This window comes from Mercenaria mercenaria, chromosome 13, assembly GCF_021730395.1.
Source record: "Mercenaria mercenaria strain notata chromosome 13, MADL_Memer_1, whole genome shotgun sequence".
NCBI classification, from domain to species: Eukaryota; Metazoa; Mollusca; class Bivalvia; order Venerida; family Veneridae; genus Mercenaria; species Mercenaria mercenaria.
In genome coordinates this window covers 48,540,963-48,566,955 of record NC_069373.1, presented here as the reverse complement: position 1 = coordinate 48,566,955, position 25,993 = coordinate 48,540,963, and the positions used below count along the sequence as shown (strand labels likewise).

General features: G+C 35.5%; 1 protein-coding gene across 3 annotated transcripts; it reads right to left on the bottom strand.

The window, feature by feature from the left end:
* Positions 1-1,932: 1,932 nt before the first annotated feature.
* Positions 1,933-22,740, bottom strand: LOC123529525 (uncharacterized). Of its 3 annotated transcripts, none has more exons than XM_053521747.1 (16): positions 22,590-22,740; positions 13,576-13,693; positions 12,769-12,833; positions 11,881-12,021; positions 11,382-11,487; positions 10,661-10,799; positions 9,891-9,975; positions 9,127-9,300; positions 8,316-8,389; positions 7,850-8,032; positions 6,432-6,605; positions 5,819-5,974; positions 5,101-5,187; positions 4,264-4,447; positions 3,124-3,323; positions 1,933-2,710 (listed from the first exon to the last, which is right to left on the bottom strand). In XM_053521747.1, exons 2-16 carry the CDS (start codon positions 13,673-13,675, stop codon positions 2,470-2,472), a joined length of 2,109 nt encoding a protein of 702 aa, XP_053377722.1. In that variant the 5' UTR covers positions 13,676-13,693; positions 22,590-22,740; the 3' UTR covers positions 1,933-2,469. The 3 variants fall into 3 exon arrangements, with proteins under 3 accessions (XP_053377722.1, XP_053377720.1, XP_053377723.1); XM_053521745.1 differs by having other exon boundaries at positions 12,769-12,863; positions 22,590-22,739; XM_053521748.1 differs by lacking the exon at positions 7,850-8,032 and having other exon boundaries at positions 12,769-12,863.
* Positions 22,741-25,993: the final 3,253 nt, after the last annotated feature.

Genomic DNA, 25,993 nt, shown 5'->3' with positions numbered 1-25,993 from the left:
ACTCAAGCTGAAGTGAAAAATCTCATCAATGAATTGGATACTACGCCTTCAAAGTTAGATATTTTGCCAACACGTATTCTGAAATCACATGTAGATGAACTTCTCTCTAGTATCACTAAATTCGTGAATCTCTCATTACAAGAAGGTGTTTTCTCTGTGAAATACAAACAAGCAGTTGTTAGACCTCTTGTAAGAAAAGCAGGTCTTGAACTAGGACTTTCCAATTATCGTCCTGTGAGTAATTTATCATTTCTATCAAAACTTATTGAGAAAGCTGCTCTTTACAGATTAAACAAACATGTAAATCAAAACAGTCTTTTGCCTAAGAACCAGTCTGCATACAGGAAATACCATTCCTGTGAATATGCGCTACTTCGGTTAGTCAATGATCTTCTAAGTGGTATGGAGAAAAAGGAAGTCACGGCCCTTATTGCGATTGACTTAAGTGCGACATTTGACACTGTCGACCACGGCATTCTTCTGGATGTCCTAAAAGCACAATATGGCGTCTAAGATACAGCTCTTCAATGGGTAGACTCCTATTTAAGGCCTCGTACTTGTAAGATTAATATCAACAGCGTATATTCATCAGACCGCCATCTTGAATGCAGTGTGCCCCAGGGCAGTTGCCTTGGTCCTTGGCTGTATGTCACCTATGCTGGAACTCTTTTTGATGTCATTCCAAAATCCATATCAGTCAACGGTTTTGGTGGTGATCATATAGCAAATAAAAGCTTTCGTCCTACATTTGTTTCCGTAGAATCAAAAACAATCGGAGACCTTGAAAGGTGCGCAGTTATAATCAGTGACTGGATGAATAGAAACAAACTGAAAATGAACACTTCCAAACTGAATTTATTATGTTTGGTAGCAGACTTCAATTGAACAAATGTTTTACACATTCCATTAACATTGCTGGTGATGATGTCAAACGTGAAAGCACAATTAAATATCTCGGTGCATTTCTTGACGAAACCTTGAACTTTAAAGATCATGCAAATTGCAAATGTCGTACAGCCATGTTGAATTACCTACGAATTAAGAACATCCGAAAATACTTAACGAAAACAGCCACTGATTTTATAGTTTTTGTCTCTAGTTTTTCACATCTTGATTATTGCAATGGCATACTGTATGGTGTAGCTAACTGTGAGGTGCGTAAGATGCAACGTATTCAAAACATTTGCGCAAAACTTGTCCTTAATAGGAGGAAATTTGACAGTTCTAAACAAGCATTGTACCACTTACATTGGTTGCCGGTGAAAGCAAGAATTGAGTTCAAGATACTTTCTTTCATGTATAGCTGTCACACTGGCAGAGCACCTCTGTATTTAACAGAATTGCTTACAGAATATATTCCTAGTAGACAAGGTTTACGATCGTCTGAAAATTCTGAATGTCGTTATGTTGTTCCATACAACAAGTGCAAAACATTGTCAATGATAGAAGTTTCTGTACTATTGGTCCAAAACTTTGGAATGAACTGCCGTTAGAACTACACAAAAGTAAATCACTTGACACTTTTAAAAAAAATCTTAAGACACTGTACTTCAGAGATTTCGCGGCATTGTTTTAAATGCTTATCATGCGAAAAACAGCAGGTGATAGTTCTTAAATTTTTGTAAAAGGTTTTACATTTAAACATTGGCAATAGAGGTAAATGACCTCAAGGGGAGGGGTGCGGTCATGACTGTTTGTTACAATACGGCTGTTATTATTATTTCATTATTAATATTGTTATAATAACTATTATTATTATTATTATTATTATTATTATTATGTACAACGCCATTGAATATATCATTGTATAAAAATAGGCGTTTAATCAAATTATTCAGTTTCAGTAAAGAAACTACACGTAATACAGACTGTTGCAAAATCTACTTACTAACTACACTCGATCGCATTTTGGCAAAACAAAAAAAAAACAAATTAAACGCAAGCACATCAAAAATTTATTCTGATGTAAGCATATTCTTACGAACAAGTGAGTACATGTATGCAGTGATCAACAAATTATTTATTCATTATGCACATGTCCAACTTTGTTGGTAGCACATTTACTTTAATAAATAGTCAAAAGACTTGACTTTTCTTCATTTTAAAACTCCGCTCAAATTTCATAAGCTTTCTCGAACTTTGACAGATCTCAAACTTTTGAAAGTAAGTTTATTTCTTGACTAAAAGTATTAAATTGTAGATTTCTAGGCTACCTTGCTAAGTAAGAAAGGTATAAAAACCTCCTATTTATTACATTTCTTGGAAGCTTTACAAATAATTGACTCACTGAAAGGGATTTCGATGATATGATTAAAAAGCTGTATTTCAAACAATAAAAAGGTCTTTATAGATCTAACTTTTTGAAACTATTCAGCATAGATGACTTACACAACGAGGTCAGAAACAGACCTGTTGCTACTTAAAAATACAAACTAAACTGTTCTCGTCTAAACCTGTAGAGTCTTGTTTTCATACACTAGTGTCTTTGTTTATACCGTTTACAGCCTGAACGTCGTCAAGTGCAATGCTTTTTTCTTTATGTAAATGTTTTCTTCTTGTACTAGCATTAGTTGTGTCATTAGTTCGAATGTATCCATTTTGTTCTGTATCACTTCGGCAGAATTTCGGTGTCTGAGATGATGGTAGATCTGTGTCTGATGGATCAGAGGAACTCGCTTTGAGCATAGCAACCACGCAACTTAACTGATCTCTGTAATGGAAATGTTTAAAAGTATTTTCTTATGAAGAATACGAAAACTCCGGTGTACATGACTGTATAACTAAATCTAAGTATGATGTAAAATACAATGTAATATTAATAACCATAATACACTCGTAATATAGCAACCTGCTTTTTTGTAAAAAGGCATATGTCTTTTTATCATAACAGAAAATACTATTTTGAGAAAAATCATACATTTTAGGCTAGTTACCATACAAATAAAAATTATTGCTTTTCAAGAAATTTTGAAACACTCCAGAAGCTTTTATTAAGGATACAAAACTACTGTATAGATTGTATTTCATATCACAATTTTGGATGAAAGTATAACTATATATACAAGGCGACATATTGCAAACCAATTTAGTTTTTACAAAAAACAGTTTAAACGTTAAACTTACTGCATATTTCGCAAAGTATTTTCCTGACGAACCAACCTATGTTGAATGGTAAGGAGGTTCATTTTGTGGTTATCTAAGGTGTCCCAGATGTCTTTGACATACTTGTTCATTTCATTAAGCGGTGGAGATTCCCATTTTGTAAGCACATCTTTTAAATTTTCGATATCTTCATACGCCTTGTAGTGAAATCTTCTAAAGTTCTTAAATTATATAAAACAATGAACTAAAACCAGTGGTAAGTAGGGAACACTGACTTTGGATTTCGAAAAAAAATAAAACCAAACGATATCACGTAAACATTTCACAGTACCTGTTAAGGCTACTTTAATGAGAAAAAATGAATAATTAAAGTACTGCCCCCATGACAGACTAATATGAATGTGATATTGACCTTAGGGTTATCTGGAATGCGGTAAAAGCTGACACTGCACCACCTATGACATTGTGCTCATTCCTTACCATCCCCTTAAAGTGGTGTATAACGCTTCGCTAAAAGTTTAATCATAGACCTTATGAAAATATGTTAAAAGTCACTAAAGGAGAAAACAATCCCTCTCAACTATTATCGATTTTTAAGTGTTTTTTTCTAGCGGTAAATCCGATCGCCAAACAGTTAACGGCACTTTATATTCCCTGTCTGTGACGTGACAGCGGTTCCTTCAAGCTGAGAATCATGTTTAAAATGTAGTAAAGCTTTTGAGTATAAAGAGTTACCTCTAACTGTAATATAAATCATTGTTAAAGAAATAATGATTGGTAAAACTTTTTGTATCGTTATTTTATAGTCATTACCTCTATGATCAGTTTTGCTTTATGTATTTAGACATTTCTATTGAAAAGGATTATGTACTTACTATATATGATGGTACAGTAGACATAAATATCTGAATATTACAATTGCATGCAGCGTTGTACACAACCTTTAGAAGTGATTAAAGAAACGTCTACGGTCTTGTAAATATTAATTCTGGGAAGCTGATAGGTTTTTGAGTGGAACAAAAGGTACACATAATATAAACTCAATTTGATATGACATACTTTAAACTTTGAAGAGAAAAGAGAGAAAATAAACATAACTCGCGTAAGCGCCAGCCAACAAGCTTTCGTTACCTCAGTCACAGACAAACGCCTAACACTCACCTTTCCAAAGAAGAAAGTGTTTAACTCAACCCTGGCAACAATCCATGCTCTGTTGACTTCTAATCCTCTTTGAGCATCCTGCTGGACCTTCTGATATGTATCAGTCAACTGTGCAATGAGGATGTTGAGGAGGATGACGATACACGTGAACAGGAAACATAACATAAATATAACGCTGATTTTCCTGTAAAATAAAATAATAATGTGAAAGGGTCTTCGAGACACACAGAGCAAATAACTGCTCTATTATGACGCCCACAATTAAAACAAATCATAATAGTACGGTATTGATTACTTTTTAAATGTTCCGTACTTTGAGTACTTATATAAAGTATTTTAGTTTGATCATTCATTTAAAGTGTAGTAATTTTAGTACTTATCTGAAGTGCAGCAGTTTGAGTACATATTCAAAGTGCAGTAATTTGAGCACTTATTGAGTATTTATTCAGTCCTGCAATTTGAGTACTTATCTAAAGCGCAATAATTTGAGTACTTACCTAAAGTGCATAAATAAGTAAAAATCTTCTTTAAAGTGTTGTAATATGTGTATTGAGTTATTATTTAAAGTTCAGTTAATTGAAAAGATGATGTTGTAATTTAAATACTTCTTTAAAGTGCAGAAATTTGACAATTTTTAAAATTGTTGAAATTTCATTATTGATTTAAGAGTTGTACATGTAATGTGTCCATTTAAATGCCGATTTTTTCAAGTGAAATTCACCATGAAAGTAGAACAGCTGAAATAATTTTATATAAAATCGCAGGTATTTGACACAAAGCATATAATGACAAAACAATACATGCAAACGGAACAAACTATATCCAGAATAAACCTACCCATATCCGTCGTCTCCAGTGTAATCAACCACGGGTTGAGCTTCTGTCAACGACCGAATGCCAACAAACAATATTCCCCAGAAAGTGCTGAAATTAATTTAAGACATAAACTCCTAAACTACTGATTTTGTAACGTTTATGTCACATTAGCGATATCACCATATCTTACAATCGTTTTGTATGGGTGACATGTGAGTAGCTGGATAAGAGCCGTGTCATGACAAAACCAACATAGTGCGTTTGCGACCAGCATGGATCCAGACCAGCCTGCGTATTCGCGCTGTCTGGTCAGGATTCATGCTGTTCGCTTTCAAAGCCGATTGCAACTGGAGAAACCGTTAGCGAACAGCATGGATTCTGACCAGACTGCCCGGATGCGCAGGCTGGTCTGGATCCATGCTTGTCGCAAACGCACTATTTTGGTTTTCTCATGGTGCGGCTCATATATTTCATAAACATATTCTTCTACTGTACTGTGTTCTTACATTCCACCGCCGTAAACCAATTCATCTTTTATCATTTAAGTGTATTGGAAAGCAGCTAATTTACATTTTATACTAGTTTGACAGAGCAAATCATATTTGGGTCGTTATCTATTATGGCAATTATGCATGTTGGCAACCAAAGGTTATAGAGGCTAAGCCCTTTTTAATAAAATGTTTAATCCTTATTTATACTTTTGAATGTATAAACATTCAACAGTTGTTGGGAATACTACCTTGTCTCATTATGTGTATCCAGATCTTTATCACCCCTCAGAAACAGAAAGAATGACACACTAAAGGCAAGCAGGATGACGAAAAACACAACACCAAACTGGATGAAGTCATGAGCAATAATTCTGGCCAATATTTGAGTATACGCTCCAATTTGTCTGAAATATGACATAGATAATACAGTCTAGACTTATATTTTTGTAATTATCTAGAACAAATTTCAGAATACAATTGCTGTACAATTTACATACTTGCCAAGTTCAAGTGAAATTCTTTCTATTTTCAAATCAAAGTCTTTAAGGCTTCCGTAGCCGAGTTATTAATTAAATCTTTCAAAATATCCCTTGAAACACATAAGGCAACCAGGCAAAACAATACCAGACTCGGATTTACTGCGTTTTTTAAAATGAGAGGTCTGTATCTACCATAAAAAGCTAAAATGTTTTTCGGTGTGACATAAAACCCAACGAAAATAAATATAAGTCTCAGCTTTGATGTACACGGACTTTTATTTTGATCCTAAGAATGACCTTGCTAAAAAAATACACGGACATTGACACATCGCTTTCTTTATCACTTTATTAGAAAATACAGACACACAATTAATATAGTTACCTAAATACTGCGGCAAATTTAAAAATCCTTATTGTCCAAAATATATATCCAAATGCAAACACATGCCACTGTACATTGTTGTGGGTAAATCTCAAAGGGACGACAAATACCAGCAAAATTGCCGAGGACAGTTCAAACCAGTTAAATGTATCATGAAAATATTCTAGCTTGTGTCTGAAAGAGAAAACAAATCAAGAGGGTAAGTGAGTAAGTTGTATACAATGACAAAATTGGTTCCGTGTATATTGAAAATATTTCGGTCTATGTCTTAAAAGGAAGATATCAAACGTGTCGGTTGACAATTAAATCAGTTTTTGGTATATTTCATTCGGTGCCTATAACACGACAAAATAAAAGCGGGAAAAGTCTATGTTTTGTGTAATCATCCCCTGCATACAACACAAGTGATATTTAAAATATGTTTAAAAGAAAACAAACTGCAATAACAGTAACTTGCAAATAAGAATTCTTCTGACGTTTTTTTTCTTGTAATCAGCAGATAAAGAAGATTGTCGTAAAAGAAGAAAAGTTCAACAAGAGGACATCACTAAAGGTTGGCTACTTTCTAAGGTGAAATGTCAAGTGAGTGTAAGAAAAAATACTGATAAATATCAAAGCGAATCAAAGTGAAAGAAGTCAAAGTAAGAAGTCATTCATGTAGAGAAGTGTGGGATGATTCATTTAGTTGTGATGTGTAGTCACTTAGATACTACTTGCAAACAGACGTTTTCGTAGAGAAGATGTCTAAATACAAAAAGGGGTAAAATTTCATGACAATAATAGTTACAGTTATGGAACCTCTGTCATTTGCCATTGGCAAATACGTTTGTGTCGTTTCATTTAGGTTCATTTAGGAGTAGTTAAATTATGATTTTAGGTACTGTGATGCATGATACTAAATCGCTGACAACAGTGAGAGTATAAAAAGTGGCATAATTTCATGGAATGGCATGTTTGAAATCTCATTCAGTTGTGGTAAGTAATAGCCGGGAATAAATCAAGAACACTTGTGACATTAGTCACAAGAGCTAAGAATAAAACATCTAAACTATTATTAGTGTTATGGAAATATTGGAATCATGACAAACTATCTAAACATATAAAGGATGTCGAGGAAATCCATATCAGGCGAGCGCGTGTCTCGGTACAATTCGACTACGCTACCGATGTATCAATGATAATCCATATCGGGTATTTACAAACCTGATATGGAATTTATCTGGTCAGTTGGTGATGCTTCTTGACCAATACAAATGTCGGTAATTTGTAAGAGGCAAGATTAATACAATGCTGATATTTATGATCTGATTAATGGAACTTCGAGGAACAGTGTCTTTTAAATAAGGTAACACAGTTATTAAACTGACTTAGGCAGCTATGGGAATTAGAAATCACAGCACCAATTCAATATGACTTACCGTCTCAACTGACTAATTTCTGTAGACAATGTTTGCGCCACCATAACAAGGGATAACACTTCAAATACAGCCCTAGATATTTGAAGAGGACCTTTATAAACATTAGGCTTGGGTGTCGTCACAGCCACGATAGCGGAATATGTGATACAAAACAGTCCAATGATATACAGAAAAGAATTAAGTCTGAAATGGAAACATGCACTGATGTTCAAACAGATGGCTTTTAGATAAATTACTAATGCACGCATGTGTTGGAAATTTAAGCTCGAGGGTTTGACTCCGATATTTTTGACAGTACCCTTATAAGTGCAATCATATATTCTCCAATCCTCTTTTAAAAATCTAATCAAATCAGAATCCTCTTTACCGTTTATGGTAACAAGGACCTTTGATAAGTTTTAATTATGCAAAAATTGACATGCCTTTGGATATACTTTGATACATAAGACTCGCTTCATACACTTACTCAAACCTCCTTTTGGCATACAGCTTCCATTTTCTTCTTGTAAGCAACCTCACTGCGTCATGGTAAACAATGTTCTGCAGTGAAAGATGTAGAATTTTGCGCACTTTTTTTCAAACTGTTTTTCAAAACTGACCTATTTGTTTCAAAAGGTAAGCATAAAACAACGAAGCATATTCTGTTCCTATTTAAACTATTTTGCTATTTCACATGAAAGGATTAAAGATTCAATCTGTGTCATAATACCAACAGAGCATGACAAATGTTATCCCAAGTATCGTTACTTAAGAAATAATATATCTCATCGGTGATTTGTCGCTGAATAAATCACTTTTGGAGTTCAGATGCGAAGGAATTAACGACAAACAGTGATTAATTCAAGAGCAAAGCACTAAATGAGATATATTATTTCGATTCTAACAGGTTATTAAGGACTTTAAAGTGCATCATTGTCGGCATGCATTAAATATTTGCCCGTTTTCAATCGGGTTCTTTTCCAGCGCGCCGCTACGCCACTTGACGCTATGACGTAATAATTGTGACGTCAGAACAGTTAATTGTTGTTTAATAATTCACTGTTTCCAGCCTTCTTTGTTTAATAGGAAAATGAATCGGATCGTGTTAGAATGTTTGTTTTTCTTTAATAACTGGTACCATAACGTGAACAAATTAATGCCGCTGTGCCTATCACATAAATCAAGTAAATGAGCAAGGTATTTTAGAACAAGCTAGTGATTATCCTATAAGAAATGAAGTAGTTAATCTGACATGTCTAAATGCATTTTAAGCATAGCAAATATATGTTCATGTATACCTTATTACCCTGTTTAGCAATAACTTGAAGCGGTGATCTTGACTTTTCAATGAAATTGCTGTCTGTAGGTGTCCGTCCGTCTTCGTCACATTCCAGCAGATCGTAAAATACTCTCAATCTATCGGTGGAACCTCTTGTCTCTATCAAGCAGTCAAGTATTGATAGAATCGTTTTCTATGAAGGCATAGATATAAGATATATGGTTTAACGTTTTAGCTACTTACGATTTTTGAAGCAAACCAAGACATTACTTGGTATATGGAATAATCAGTTCGAGTTGTTAGGTAGATATGTGGTCAGAGATTATTTTACTAGGTACACAAGAAATATTATGCCCACAGTTACAATATGGGGACTGTTATTTGCCGATAAGGAGGAGACTATAAGGTAGCGTTTATTACAAAATTGACATACAATACAGTAACACATTACTTCATTACATCAACATGACGCAATAATGACACGACAGAATATTGACCATGCAATTGAACAGAATGTCATGTCGACCAACCGTTGCGATCTCCTGGTAAAAGAATTTCGTTAATAACAGACAAAGTAAATTTTGTTCAAGATTTCAATACACTGTCGTTACTTTCTTTTCGATATTCTGTCAATGTTTGGTCGGGTCAATTATGATGAGTCTTGTCCATCTTTGTTTTGTCGTGCTCTCTAAAGGAAATGGCCTTGGCCTAGCTGCTTTATGAGCCAAGCAACAATAAGTTTAGTAAAATAAATCCTACTTTTCTGAAGGAGAGGTTAATTACCTGCATATTGATTTCTGTACGAAGCAAATCATGAATTGAAAATTCGGAAACACAATTTCCATGCGAAAGGAATAAACCACGTACGCTTAAATACAAAGAGAGGTACACATTGATATTTTTAATGAACATCTATCTTTTTTTTTAAATAGTGTTATAAACAAAGTCTTGATGACATCAAAGACACAGTTGACACTCATCATGGAAACTCCGAGCCAAATACTAGTAATGTGTAAGTTTTCAATTTCGATTCATATGAAACATGTTTGCGTTAGTTGTTTTTGAACTTGAGAGTTGTCGTAAGCTGTAAAACCAGCTGGTACAGACAATGTCCATGTTCTTGTTACAATTTTGCTTTATGATAAGTTTATTTCGTGAAATTCCTACTATTGCAATATAATTAAAACATGATGAAAGACAGTACAATGACAATGATATGATGGCGATGGTAGGCTGACATTCTGCCAGCTAACTATTCTACTTTTTCGCTTACTATTATACAATTGATTACTATCACACCGTCGCCATTCTATCGCCATACTTTCTATATTCCTACTATTGATATCCTATAATATTATCATCAACGTATTTTCATTTTATTATCGCAGTCATTCTATCTAATAATCGATCGCCATTAAACTGTTTTACAAACGACTGTATTGATGCCGATAATGTCAATGGCATGGATATTCATATGAACAAAACAGTATAGTTATTTAATAATTCTATATACTTTTTCTAGCGTTAAAGTTTTGAATGCTGACTTTACTTACAATGCATTTGGCATATATGCAAGCAGCAATGCACACATGTCGTAATTTTTGTTGTCCATGGCAATTTTCAAAGGTAAAGTGCCATTTTTGTCACGCGCTTGTGGAAGAGCATCATTATCTAGTAATTTTGTAACAACACCTGTGTAAATAAAAGTTAAATGTCAGTTTTCCCTGCTGTATTTAACAAATAAAACAAATAAATCTGGAAAGTAGATCCCTCGGAAGCATCGAGAACAAGGCAAACAGTGAAAATTGCAGACTCGGTTTGACTGAGTCTGTTCATGAGCAGTAATGGAAAATGCAACACTACCCACGTCCCCTAGCACCGGCTTAAGCAGTATCCAATCTTCAAATTTAAATGAGTTGAAATCAATGATCCCGAAGGACCAGAAAATATAACAAAACTGAGATGAAGTAGGGGTGACACAGCACTTAACACCAGCTGTTGTGAAGTAAATAAAATCTGACAAGTAGATCCCTCGGAAGTCTTCATTGTGACGTTATCCAGATGTTGTCCCTGAATTAACTGGTATATTGTCAACAGGATACTGTAATTTGACATTTTACTTGATTTGTTGCAGAATCATATCAAAATTGGACTAAGGAAAAGTTGAATTTGATTTGACTATATCGCTGTAGGATAGGTCACATTAGCTGCTCTTGTACAGCTTAAAACCTACAAAAATTTACGATGCTCATAAGAATTCATAATAAACCATACCTTTAAAATTTCTAGTGACAGCATGGTGCAAAGGCGTCTTCAAGTCAGAGTCTGTAGTAGATGTGCTGGCACCACGGTTTATCAGATTGTTTCCAAGCACTGAGATCTGTATAAAAAACGAGAACTTACTGGTATGACGAAAACGCACAACAGGTTAGATAGAAAGTTTGTTAACAAAAGTGCATTGCTCACAAGTCAAACCGGATCTTTGGGAACAATCTCGCAAGGTAGATTTGCAATGCATAAAACAATATGCAAATATAGAATACATGGTGGCGATTGGACAAACAAAAGAGTTATAAATATAATTGTTTGGGAAGCAATGATAGCATACAATCTCATAACTACTTCAAGTTTGATTAAAGGATGTAGAAATAATGAAATAAAATGAAATAAAACTTGCTGACGTTTAGGATCGTGTTTCAGCATAAGCACCGACAATGAATTCGCTCACCTGTAACCATTCAGACTTTTGTAGGCTCTAAAATATAGAACTTACCTTTGATTCTATCTTTATATCAGAAATTACATACAGCAGAGCTTTGTCCACACCACCCTTTTGTCTCACAAGGACATCAGTGAACACTTCCGTTTCCGCTTCTTGTCGACCAATCAGAAACGTGTTTGTTTTATGTGTTACCTTAAGTGGAAGCGGGAAAATAAATTAGTAACGTAACATATCAATTTTGATGGATGTTTTTAAATCATGCACGATTGTTTATATAGCTCAGGTGAGCACCAACTGGAAGTAAGAATTTTTGAGCAAATGGGGTTGTGACAAACAGTTGTGAACGGGTAACGCAGCGGGCATTCTATGCTAATAAACCGAACGAGCGACTCAAACCCATGGACAAATACATTTATTTTTTTTCTTCCAATTAAAACACCAAATGAATGATAATCAGCGAAGAGCTATGTTTAAAAATACCACCATGTATATCATAAAAACTAATAGATTAAAACCTTACAATTTGGTTTTTCTTTCAAATTTGGAATATCCACGATTTCCGATTTCGTAGCATATTTACCAATCAAGCAGAATAATTAAATGCAGGAACATTTTTTTTTATATTTTAATTTGAATGTAGCAGTGACCTATTTGCAAACTGAAAGTTTGTGCTCAGGGAGAAACTAAAGTTTATGTAGGCTTAGCACAAGTACAAAAAAAAGGTATTTCCTTGGACTCGTTTTATTTTGACGGCCTTTTTTCCCTGTATAATATATATCAAGTCTGCTTCGTAAAGAAAGCCAGTAGTCTTGATTACAACAGACGCCTCTTAGTACTATATCTATATTCAACAGACTTGGAAGAAGCGGTTGGCTCTAGTGGCTCTGCGATCTGAGTGACAATAACGTGGCAACTTGTCAAAACTGTTTTAGTACTTACTTCGTTTTGAAAACTGTCGGATGACGTAGTTTCACCAAGTTCTACTGCTAATGACGCCACAGATTCTGCAGTTACAAGGGGATTCCTGTCATCATCTGCCAATGATTATATTCAAGTATTGAATATGTAATGTTGTTGGCAAAAGATCTGTATAGCAAATATAGAGCTGTATTCTTTCCAAGATGATGGTTTCATGGTTAGGAACAACACGTTTCATAGATCTACTTCAAATGTGCACAGTTTTTAAATGTCTTTGTAACATCTTGTGTGTATTTAAGTTTGCATATATTTCATTTGTAGATAGATTAGACCTACGTTTTGTCTAGTACTATAATCCCTTAAAATTCTCAAATTGTTTGGCGGGTTCGTATCCCGTTTTACATGTATTTAAAAAATTAGTTTTTAAATGGTTTTCTTGTGAGACGTTATAATTCTTATTTTGCTTAAATATTTCGGTAAAAAGAACGGGTCAAATATAAACAATTAAATGGTTACAGCAGAAGAAATAATTTTGACTTGATTGGTTCATTGGATATTTCTGGAAACAGTTGAACTTATAGTTATGACAAATGTCATTAAACATGAATTATATTGTCTAGATTTGCTGATTTCAAACTGAAGGGTTCTGGATCACGAATAGAGGGCCAATATTTTTAATATGACCGGATGAAACTTAGTTGTAATTTTGAAATTTATGTGTATATGTCATATATGCTTTTTAAACATATATTCTAAATATTGCCAGGGAGGATGTAAATAGTATTTGTATCAGATATCTAAAAGTGTACTAAAAAGAGAAAGTGTTACCCTTTTGATCGAGGATGAAGACCTCTGATTCGTCAATTCTTTGCTGTTTCTTTCTCCACATGCCTTCTCCGGTTTTAAGGATTTTATATGGTCGCGACATTGCTCCGGTATTTGCCACCTTGGAATATAGAGTAGGTCCTTGTTTAAACATCGTTTAATATTGATATTGGTCTTCCAAATATGCTAAGTAAGATCTTCACTAAACAAAATGTTACAGTTTATTATGCATGTTATACTGTAGCGATTTTTATCCCGAGATAAATGCGCAGGGCAAATTCCTTCAGATTCGCTTATATTATACTTATCATAAATTGTCAGTAAAATATTTCTGTCTGATCAGGATGGTTTCGAGTTACTAGCTCTGTGTGGTTACGCTATCAATATTGCAGACTAGCATAATATACACTAGCTAAATACTTAAAAACGCACATCCATAGTTTTTCTCCCTTTTTTCTCAGATTGAAATAAATAACATTTACCAAATTTTTGCACATTAACATTCTATATCTTATCCTTTCTGCTCGCTTTTATTCAGATTTCATGATTATCGTCAGGATATTTCATATCAAACGTTACGCCCAACTTCAGGCTTAAGAAACATATTATAATAAAAAAACATGAAAAATCTAGTGTTATACTTAGCCTTTATAAAAGAATGCATTTATAATGACAACAATTCTTAATCAGACTTGACAGTAAAAAATATCGTAACTTCACATTTTAAAACCTGTATTAGCTAATTGGACTTCATATTGTGGCACCGTTAAATGTCGCAACACCGCTTAACGTCGCAAACATCGTTAAATGTCGCGGCTGTGACTAAATACAGAGTTGGTGCGCCTGTGATATATTACATACTCCGGTATATACCGGATTAACTAAATTTGAACGAAAATATCTTAAATGTATATATTTTGTAACCATGATGATACTTACCCTAACCTTTAGTCAGTGTATTATGCATACTATACTCTAAATGCGTGCGGACATGCAAGAAAATGAGTAATTTTTGCTTGCAATGCAATTGATAATAATTCCGGGCATGCGCAGAAACGGCTGCACCAACTCTGCAATGAGAAACATTCAAATGTCGCAAGGTTTACGTTAAATGCAACCACCGCTAAATGTCGCAAAATCTTCTGCCGCTTAATGTCGCACCTTTAACGTTAATTGTCGCAAAAATTTGCCTACCGGTATATGTCGCAACAGCAACGCTAAATGTCGCACTTCCTATTTGACACTATGAAGTATATAAACAATTCCTTGTGTATATTTTACAATTTTATTTTACGTAATTAACGTGAATCTTCAATAATAAAATAACGTGGTGTTAGCTTTAAGCCCGACGGAAGTCATACTCATACATTCTTGTATACTTTTTCTAGGGAAGAAGAATTAACAGGATTATGTTATGCAAATAATTATCTTATGAACAGAGTCTGCTATTATTCTTCTTGGTTGCATTCTTTGCTCCCGGAGGATCTTTTTACAGATTTTAATATGAACTAAGGCAAAGCCTCAAAGCGAACTCAAAGAAATCGGATTTATCTAAAAATAGATACCATCATACCATAGATATCATTACCGCGTTCCCGTTTCTTTCTGCTTATTAATGACATTTTTTCCATTTTCTGGCCGATGTTTGATTTTTAAATGCAAATAATATTTTTTTCCAAACAACTGGAAATCATTCTTTCATTATTGTCGAGTGATGAATAATTTTTAGCAATTGAATGAAGTTCTGTATTCACTCCGGAAAGAAGTACTTCCTGTGAGCACCAGTCCGCTAGGGTGCGCTTTTTTAAAACTTCCGACGAAACTTTTCAAATCCATTATCAAGTGTGAAAGTATACTTGCGTTACCGTAAAGCTCGATTCTCGAGCAGGCCCTTTGGGCCTGCTCTTCGAGCTCGCTATTAACTATCACAACAGCAATCTTTAAGTGCCGTGTGTCGGCTGTAAAAAGTCTCCCCGTACTTGGATTCAGTGTTGTTATATTTTCTGGTCCTTTGGGATAATGGAGTTCATTCAACAGATGTGTAATAGAGTTTCTCTTAAGCCGGTGCTAGGGGGCGTGAGAGGAGTTGCACATTTCATTACAGAAATCAAAGACACAAATACCATGACAATTAATAGAAAATATATTTATATTTTATGAAGAGGGAGAGGGAGGGGGTTTATGTGTGGGGATAGGCTGGCGGAGAAGGGAGGATAATGTGGGCAGAGAGAATGAGACTAAGCCAGACAATTTTAAGAAATTAAAAGTCAAAAAAAAAAAGATTGCCCGCTAGTACCTGAAATAATTTACAGAGGGACACATATGATCTTCCTTCGCCAGACCAGAAAGAAAATGCCTCTGTACTTTTATATCCTACCCCTAGGTATTCTATAAGAACCATGGTCATGAACGGGAAAATATACTATCCCATTTCAATCGTATATTGCTCACTTAAAACGCGCAGATCGGTGAATGCGTACCTAGTATATTGAACAAGCGATAATTTATCTTCCATCGTGCACTAGTCACATTGTCTCAATATTCCGATTTGCAGAGATGCTCCACATATTTTATGCTTTTGTCAACGTTACATAAAAAACTTGCGTGAACTCCCCTAATGAACATCCGGTCTAGAGGTCACAGCAGTGTGCACATGTTAGGCGAAATGTAAACAAACAAAAACAGAATGCAAAATATTCACAGTTATACAATAAAACTTGAAATGATGAATGAAATTCATATTGTATGTGACTTTGAATTTGAAATCATACATTGGTAAAATCTGTTCTGTTTATTTAAATTCATTTTACTCATTTATCCTACATATACACATTGTAGCATACACGTGTAGTAAAATGACGATTGACATACATTTTCACATCAGCCAGTCAGAATGGATTTGTAATCTAGACCGGAACTTCACCAGGGAAGTTCAAGCAAGTTTTTTTGTGTAACGTTGAAAAACTGTAAACTACGCGTTGTTTTTCTAAGACAAGAAGTGTTGAATAAATGTGACCGGTACACAATGGAAGATAAATTATCGCGTGTTTAATATCCATAGTACACATTTACCGAACTGCGTGTTTTAGTTATGAAATGCGCGATTGAAATGGGTTAGTATATTTTCCCGTTCACGACCATGGTTCTTATAGAATACCTAGGGGTAGGGTATAACATATACAGAGGCATTTTCTTTCTGGTCTGGTGCCAGTGTAGAAGCCACTCGCTTTTTATACGCCCGAAGGAATGTATTATGTTACGACCCCGGTGTCCGTCTGTTCGTCCGTCCATTAGCGATTTCGTGTTCGCTCTGTAAATCTTGAACCCCTTGAAGGATTTCGAAGAAACTTGATACAAATGTTCAATACATCGAGACGACGTGCAGAGCGCATGTTTTTGATGGCTCGTTTCAAGGTCAATGTCACACTTAGGGGTTGAAGGTCATATGACTTTGTTTCGTGTCCGCTCTGAAACTCTTGAAATTTTAAAGAAACTTGGCACAAATGTTCACCACATCGAGACGACTTGCAAAGCGCGTGTTTTGGATGGCTCGCTTCAAGGTCAAGGTCACACTTAGGGGTAAAAGCTCATAACGTCTAGCGTGTATTGCTCCGCATTGCGGTGCTCTTGTTATCTCTTGTAATATTTGGTATCGTGAAGGAAGGTTGTCGGCAATTACTAAAACAAATGTTAAAATTTAGTAAAGTAGGATGGTATGTATAGGACGCTCACTTATAATGTTGTTGTTTTTTTCACTCAGTATCACGAGCAGTCAAAATAAGATGTTGTGCGATCGAAATAAGGAGTCGCGAGCTCGAGATAAGATGTCGAGCTCTCGAGATAAGATTACGTGTGATCGAGATAAGAAGTCGTGAACTCGAGATAAAAAGTCGTGCTCTCGAAAAGAGTTGTCGTGCAATCGAGATTTGATGTCGTGAACTCGTGATTAGATGTCATGCGCTCGAAACACGCCAATGCGACACGAAGTATGACAGTATGACACGACATATGACAATGCGACACGACGCGCGACATTAATGTCACGATGTCGCGTCGTATTGTCGCCCGTCGTATCGTGTGTCGAGCGTCGCTCCATTGAGCAGGCCCGGATCGTGGCCCCCATCCGCAATTGGCTGAAAAGTGACCTATACTCATCAAAGTTGCACCCAACTACTTTGTAATAAAATTTGCTCAAAATTTAGACCCAAACGCACCAGAGGCCAACATTTCATAACTATATTTCAAAATTTCCCAGGAAAAACCTGACACCCCGCCCCCCATCCTAAAATAAGGTGAGTACCCTTCCATTACCTTAAGATTAAGAAAGAAAATGCACCAGAGGCCATCATTTCATACATGTATTACAAAATTCCCCAGGGGTACCCCCTCACATACATAAAAATTTGTAACAAAAATGCTCTAGAGCCAAGCATTCCATACCTGTTTTTCAAAATGTTCCAGGAGGAGAGCCCCCTTACGCTCCTAATATGAATGTGAGTACACCTCCAGTACCTAAAACTTAGACCACAAATGCACCACAGACCAACATTTCATACCTGTACACAGAACCCCCTCCTCACCCAATACGGACAGAGGCCCCATCCCATACATGCAATACAACGTGCGACAATACGACGCGCCGCACGACGCGCGAGATTAATGTCTCATGAGCGTAACATAGAATTACGTAGACCTGAAATAATTTTAGTACTGTGGCGAGTACCGCGTTAGTGCTCAAACCTTTAAATATTGCATATATAACGTATGTATGGCACGAGATCATTGAAAAGCAAACGTGCAGTTCAGAGCGGTATGTCATTTCAGCCCTCATTCCATACTCATACAAGCAAACATGCACTTACCCAATCTTATGTATAAGTTGTAAAGACTGTTGAACTTACCTTATTTTGCAGTGCGACATTTAGAGTTGGTGTTGCGATATATAACGGTGGGCAATTTTTTGCGACATTTAACGTTAAAGGTGCTACATTTAGCGGCAGATGATTTTGCGACATTAAGCGGTCGTTGCGACATTTAAGGTCAACCTTGCGACATTTAACGGTGTTTACGACATTTAGCGGTGTTGCGACATTTAACGGTGCCGCACATATATGTATCATCTGTACAATCGCTGAATTCCAATGTGTATTTATAATTTAAGTTATTTTATCTAATTCGATAAAAATTAACATTTGCTGGTTTTAAAACAATTCATTTGCAGAGAATGTCAAAAAGTCAGACAAATGATTTGTTTTGATATTTTCCAGTGGTAATTTTATGGTAACAAACATTACAAAAGCTATGAAATTGAAACTTTTGAATCTTCAATAAATTTATTTAACTGGATTTTGCTTTGTGTTTTTACTATTATGAGTTCAATTGCTTCACTATTAAATCATACGTAAATGTAGTTCGCGCATGTGTAAAATTAAATTTCAGACCTGCGTTTAATATGATCTTCTTTTTTTTTTTTGGATAGAAAGGTTATTATGTTTCCCTTCGAAGAAGGTGGGGTATATTGTTTTGTAGATGTCGGACGGTCGGTCGGTCTGTCCTTAGACCAATCGGTTTCCGGATGATATCTCATGAACACTTGTGCCTAGGATCATGAAAGTTGATATGGAGGTTGGTTTTGACCAGCAGATTACCCTTATTCATTCTGAGGTCAGATGGTCAAAGGTCAAGGTCACAGTGACCCGGAACAGTTAAACGGTTTCTGGACGGTAACGCATGAACGCTTTGGCCTAGGAACATGAATGTTGAGAGGGATATTGGTCATGACCAGCCGACAATCCCTATTGATTTTTAGGCTAATAGATCAAAGGCAGATGTCACAGTAACCCTGAACACTTAAACAGTTTCCGGATGATAACTCAAGAATGCTTGGGCTTAGGATCATGAAAGTTGATAAGGATGTTGGTCATGATAAGTAAATAACCCCTACTGAAATGAGGTCAGTAAGTCAAGTGTCAAGGTCAAAGTGACCTGGAACAGTTAAGTGGTGTCCGGATAATAATTCAGTCATGCTTAGACCTAGGATCATGAAAGTTGATAGGAAGGTTGATCATGACCAGCAGATGACCATTTTTAATTTTGAGATTAGTAGGTCAAAGATTACAGTGAACCAGAACATTTAAACGGTTTCCAGATGATAATTCAATAATGATTGGGCCTAGGGTCATGAAAGTTGATAGGGAAAATGATCATAACCAGCAGATGACCCCAATTTATTTTGAGGTCAGTAGGTCAAACGTCAACGTCACAGTGACCTGGAACAGTTAAACGGTTTCTGGACGGTAACGCATGAACGCTTGGGCCTAGGATCATGAAAGTTTAGAGGGATATTGGTCATGACCAGCAGAAAATAACTATTGATTTTTAGGCTAATAGATCAAAGGTCAAAGTCACAGTGACCCTGAACACATAAACGGTTTCCGGATGATAACTTGAGAACGCTTGGGCCTAGGACCACGAAACTTAATTGTGATGCTGATCACGACCTTAGATGACCGCTATTGATTTTGAGGTCAGTACGTCGAAAGGCTAAGGTCATATTGACCCAGTACAGTAGAACCCTTTTTTTTTGCCAAATAACTAGAGAATGCATTAGTCTAAGATCACATTTGATACCGAGTTTACTTATGACTGGTAAATGACCCATAATTATTGACGTGCCCGGAACATCCAGAACACTGTGACCAAATAATTTCTGTTCCTTGTACAATAACCGAATGCATCAAGGAGGCAATTCCTGCTCTACGAGCTCGTCTTTATGATTAAATGATAAAAACGATCTAGATTTTGAGAAATCCGACAACAAAAAGTGTACGATTTTAAATGTATTTGGTATATCTTTAGTAAATTTAAGGAACAATTATAGTACGTATAACAACACTGACACCAAAGTAGAAGCGCTAAAGATTTACTATCTACAATGAGTTTCAAACATCCACAGTGATTACAATATTTTTGCATAACATTACAATTCATTTCACATGGATTACAAAATCCTAGATACCTTCCGAAATATTCAACAATTGGATCAGATATATTCAACATGCTTATCATTATTTTGCATTTATTGCGTGTAGTATTGTTGAATCTAATCTATTATTTAGTCTGCAAAATTCGATAGAATTAGGATTAATTATATTTTTGCACGTGCAACGGTGTCATATAAGACAGGCATTGAATAAGGTCCGACTGTGTGCGTTATTTTCTGCTTTTCAGAAAATTGTTAACCCTGCCTTATATCCTCATAAGTGCAAGTAAAACTATTTTATTAATGGGTACCCAAAACTGAAAAAAAAAAAAAAAAAAAAAAACAAACTTTTTTTATCACAGTTTAAACCTTAAACGTAGTCAATGAGCAGGAAATCAAAATTGTTTTTTGAATTTTAAATGATGTCACCATCAAATTAGATGCAACGCTTGAATTCAATGAGATTTTTCACATGCATGAACACCATAATCCCAATTGAAACGAGTATTATATCAAGGGACTCATCAGTGTTGAAAAAGTTTGGGATGGTTAGATTAATAAATACTGGTATTATATTGATAACCTTCCTGTACAAATGTGTATAAAAACAGAGAATATTAAACCAGTTGTCCTGAGTTCAAACTTATACCTATATTGTATGAGAATGGTAATGATAAAAGTACAGTCAGACCTGTCCTAATGGCCCAGATCTGTCCTAATGGTCACCTGCTTTAAACAGTCACTTGCATTAAGCAGCCAGTCAGCTAACTTCCCAAGTTGGCTTTTTATGCCCCCGAAGGGAGGCATATAGTTTTTGAACCGTCTGTCCGTCTGTCAGTCTGTCAGTCTGTCCGCAATTTTCGTGTCCGGTCCATATCTTTGTCATCGATGGATGGATTTTCAAATAACTTGGCATGAATGTGTACCACAGTAAGACGACGTGTCGCGCGCAAGACCCAGGTCCATAGCTCAAAGGTCGAGGTCACACTTAGACGTTAAAGGTCATTTTTCATGATAGTGCATTCGTGTCCGGTCCATAGCTTTGTCATCCATGGATGGATTTTCAAATAACTAGGCATGAATGTGTACCACAGTAAGACGACGTGTCATGTGCAAGACCCAGGTCCGTAGCTTAAAGGTCAAGGTCACACTTAGACGTTAAAGGTCATATTTCATGATAGTGCATTGATGGGCGTGTCCGGTCCATATCTTTGTCATTCATGCATGGATTTTAAAATTATTGGGCATGAATGTGTACCACAGTAAGACGACGTGTCGCGCGCAAGACCCAGGTCCGTAGGTCAAAGGTCCTAAACTCTAACACCGGCCATAACTATTCATTCAAAGTGTCATCGGGGGCATGTGTCATCCTATGGAGACAGCTCTTGTTTGTTCTAATTCTAACTTATCTTAAGCACCCACCTGTCTCAGATAGCCAAATTGTACTGCTCCCATGACAGACTGAATTATACAGATTTGACTGTAGAGTTAAATTTCGTTTTTGTTCACACATATTCAAGGACTGCTAAACTTTGTTTATTCTAAATCCAAACTGATATCACATCAACGAAGGCCCGCTGCTTTTTGTTTGTCAGTAGAACAATATTGCAACGTAGCCACATTAAAAGCTTTTTTTTGCCTAAACTCTGCATAATACATGTATGAAATGTAAGTAGATATACGACCTTTATTGTAAAATATATTCAGATACATTTGGAATATTATTTTAGGCTCATTTATTTTGAGTTTAAAAATGTTCTTTCTGAATTAGTACTGAAACAAGCTTAAGGTTTATAAAATAAAAATTGTTTACGATTCCTTCAAAGTTTCGTTTCCGCAAAATATAATTCGAAGCTGACTTTCATTTCTTTAGTTAAAGCTTGTTTTTGTTTAAAATAACTAGCGGATAAACGAATACAGTTTGAAAATTTTGCTACGTGCAGTTTGAATGACTTTATATGGTGTTATTTATTAAATCAACTTGATATGTGTTTGTTTACATTTAATATTTGATAGAAAAAAGGTCAAAACTTACGTTGCAGCTTCAAGATACCTAACTTAATCCAATAAAAACAAGAAATACATAGATCTACAGTTATCTTTATATGTTTTAAAAAGAAATAATTAAATTATTTTGAGGATGGGAAAATAAAATGACACGACTGAATGACTTTACAGCTGTTTTGTTCCGCCTCAGGATTAACCGGTATGTTATTCTCTTTCGTTAATCATAACTTAAGATATTTAGAAAGGTATGTTTACTGTAGGGAATGTCAGGGAAGTATAAAGCGTTGTGTGTGTGTGTCTGCGTGTGTCTATGGGGTGGGGGTGTAGTTATGTTAGGCGTAAAATAATTTCTCTAAAAATACATAAAAATCTGTGTACTCGGAGTGACTTGTAGTACAAACTTATTGTTTTTTTTTATTAAATATATTCTTTAAAATACCCAAAACTATTGGGCAGAAGAAGGTAGTAAACGCTATTGCAATAACATTGTATTAACTTCAGTAATATCCTCAAAATAATTTAATTATTTCTTTTTAAAACATATAAAGATAACTATAAACAACATATACGTGTGTATATGTTAACATACATTAAAATATGTAAGTTGTGTTTGTTTGATACATTAAAATATGTAAGTTGTGTGTTTGTTTTATTTATTCTTAAAGGTTCTTCAAGTGGCTAATAGAAGATACTCTGCACGTGCTAAAAGAAGACCTTGTTTGCTTCCTGAAACTAGTTGACATCTTCTAGAATTGTTAAAGTTATTTTTTCATCATAAGTATTATTCTATTGTTAGATATGCTCATTTTTTTGACTTTTTGAAAGATGTCTGTTCTATTTTGGAGCATTTTCCGGGAGGATATATTTCGTGCAAATCCCGCAATAACTCAAACGGTAAACATGTTTGATAATTATGATTTTTCTTAATTAAAACGGTTCAATACAGAAAATGTGTTTGTGTAACATTACAGTATGCACTTAACTTCTACCATTGACAACCTTTCTTAATTCAACAATGCATGAGAACCATAACAATTAAACGATAATATAAACATGTTGCCGTTTAAATTATAGTGCGGGAGTAGTATAATGATGGCATCCTTTTTGTTCAAAAGTCTTAAAGGGTGTTTCTCTGACAGGAGGCTTGTGAAAAAAATCTCACTATTTGTTTTAGTCTATTTTATGCAGTATTGTTGCTTTTAGATAACTATAAACATTTTTCAGATATAATTTATTTAAACAGTATGAGATTTGTGATAACAGTTTACTTTGTTCTGTTGATGTATCGTAATAACCTAATATAAATTGTATACTTTTTGTGTTTCTGTTTATAAATGAGCCGCGCCATGATGAAACCAAAATAGTGCATTTGCGACCAGTCTGCGCTCGCTCAGTCTGTTCAGGATCCATGCAGTTCGCTTTTAAAGCCTATTGCAATTAGAGAAACCGTTAGCGAAAAGCATGGATCCTGCCCAGACTGCGCGGATGCGCAGGCTGGTCTGGATCAATGATGGTCGCAAAGGTCGGTTTTCTAATGGCGCGACTCGAATAAAAAAATGTATACTACAGTATCTTTACTTAATTGTTAAGTAGAGGTTGTACGCTACAGTAACATGGTACTTTATTATTATGTTAGAGAGGTTGTACACTTCAGTGTTGTTCGTACTTTACTGTCACATAGAAGTTGTAAACTACATTGTCTTTGATACTTTATCGTTACGTAGAGGTTGCACACTACAATATTTTAAGTACTTTATTGTTATAAAGAGGCTGTAGCTCTGACCCATTTTGGGAAGTAACCTTCTAAACGGGCAGCAGCTGGACCCTTAAAAATCGGCATTTCGCTCCCTGTGAAAAATTCGAATTCTAGGGTTAAATTTGGGACTTGGATTTTTTGCTCGCAATTCATGACAGGATGGTCCTAAATGATCGAACACTGACCTACTTTCGAAAATAATCACCGAAACAGACAGCAGCTGGACCCTTAAAAATCGGCATTCTCCAGGTCGGGACCTGTGAAAACTTTGAGTTCTGATCTGAATTTTGGGACTCGGAATTTTAGCTCGCATTTCATGCAAGGCTGGTCCTAGATGACCAAACACTGACCTACGTTGGAAAATAACCACCTGAAAAGGGCAGTAGCTGGACTCTTAAAATCGGCATTTCGCTCCAAGTCGGGACCTGTGAAAAATTTGTTTGGGTGATTTTTTGGACCCGGAGTTTTTGATGACCAAGCATTGACCTACTTCGGAAAATAACCACTGAAACGGGCAACAGCTAGACCATGAAAAAATGGTATTTCGCTCCACGTCGGAACCTGTGAAAAATTCGAGTTTTGAGGCGATTTTCTGGACCCGGAATGTTAGTCCGCAATTCATGCTAGGATGGTACAAGGTAGTGACCTACATCGAAAAATAACCACCGAAACGGGCAGCAACTTATCCGTTTAAAATAGTCACTTCTCAGGTCGGGACCTGTGAAAACTTCGAGTTTTTTTGGGTGAGTTTTGGAACCTGGATTTAACAGACCAGTTCTTCGTAAAGTTGTCAGTTTTTTTCAGTGAAATTTACTTCGTTGTTTTATATTTCTTTATGCATATGCGAATTCGTTAAGCTTGGTCTTGTCATTTCCAAAGATATCGTATTTTAGCTAATCGTTTTGTAGCTAGTAACAAATACATTCCAACTGAACTGAAGACCAGCATTACACTAAATATACATATAGTTTCAATAAACGCCGTTTCTTTGATATGTACTTGTCAAGAAATGCATTAGCAATAGCACAAGCAATATCTTGTTTTATCAGTTATATTATGACGAAATGGACGCGTCCTCGCGTTTGCGCGAGAATTAGGTTATGTAATTGTATTCTTGAATGTGAAAAACCTGTCCACGTGAAAAACGTGAAATCCGAAAGCGCGTAGCGCTCGAGGTGTTTACCGTTTTTCAGGTGCGCAGGTTTTTAATATTCAGGAATACAGAACAACGAGGTCAGTAACCGACTAACACAACTGCGGACAACAACGCACATGTCATCATGTCTGACAAAGAATACGATTTGGATCACAGGCTCTGGACATTTTTGATGAGCATGAAGCCAACAAAATCTTCCTGACACAGAATACGTACAGGTAAATTGGTATAGCTAATTAATGCATACTTTTAGGACTATGCTATTTTGAAATGTATGAATCAGGTAGGTGGGGAACATGATACTATTTCTGAGGAATTTCAAAGTTACTGTAAAAACAAATTTTATTCCAATGTAACAATACGTTAAAAACTATTACTTCAATAAATTTTAAGACTAAAGTTGGAAAAGTTGTCAGTATGTTCGCATCACAACTTTCGGTACAAGATGTTCTCTGTGACTATTTGATAAACGACATTGTGTCTGAAATCATTAGTCCTCCACCTCTGATTCATGTGGGGA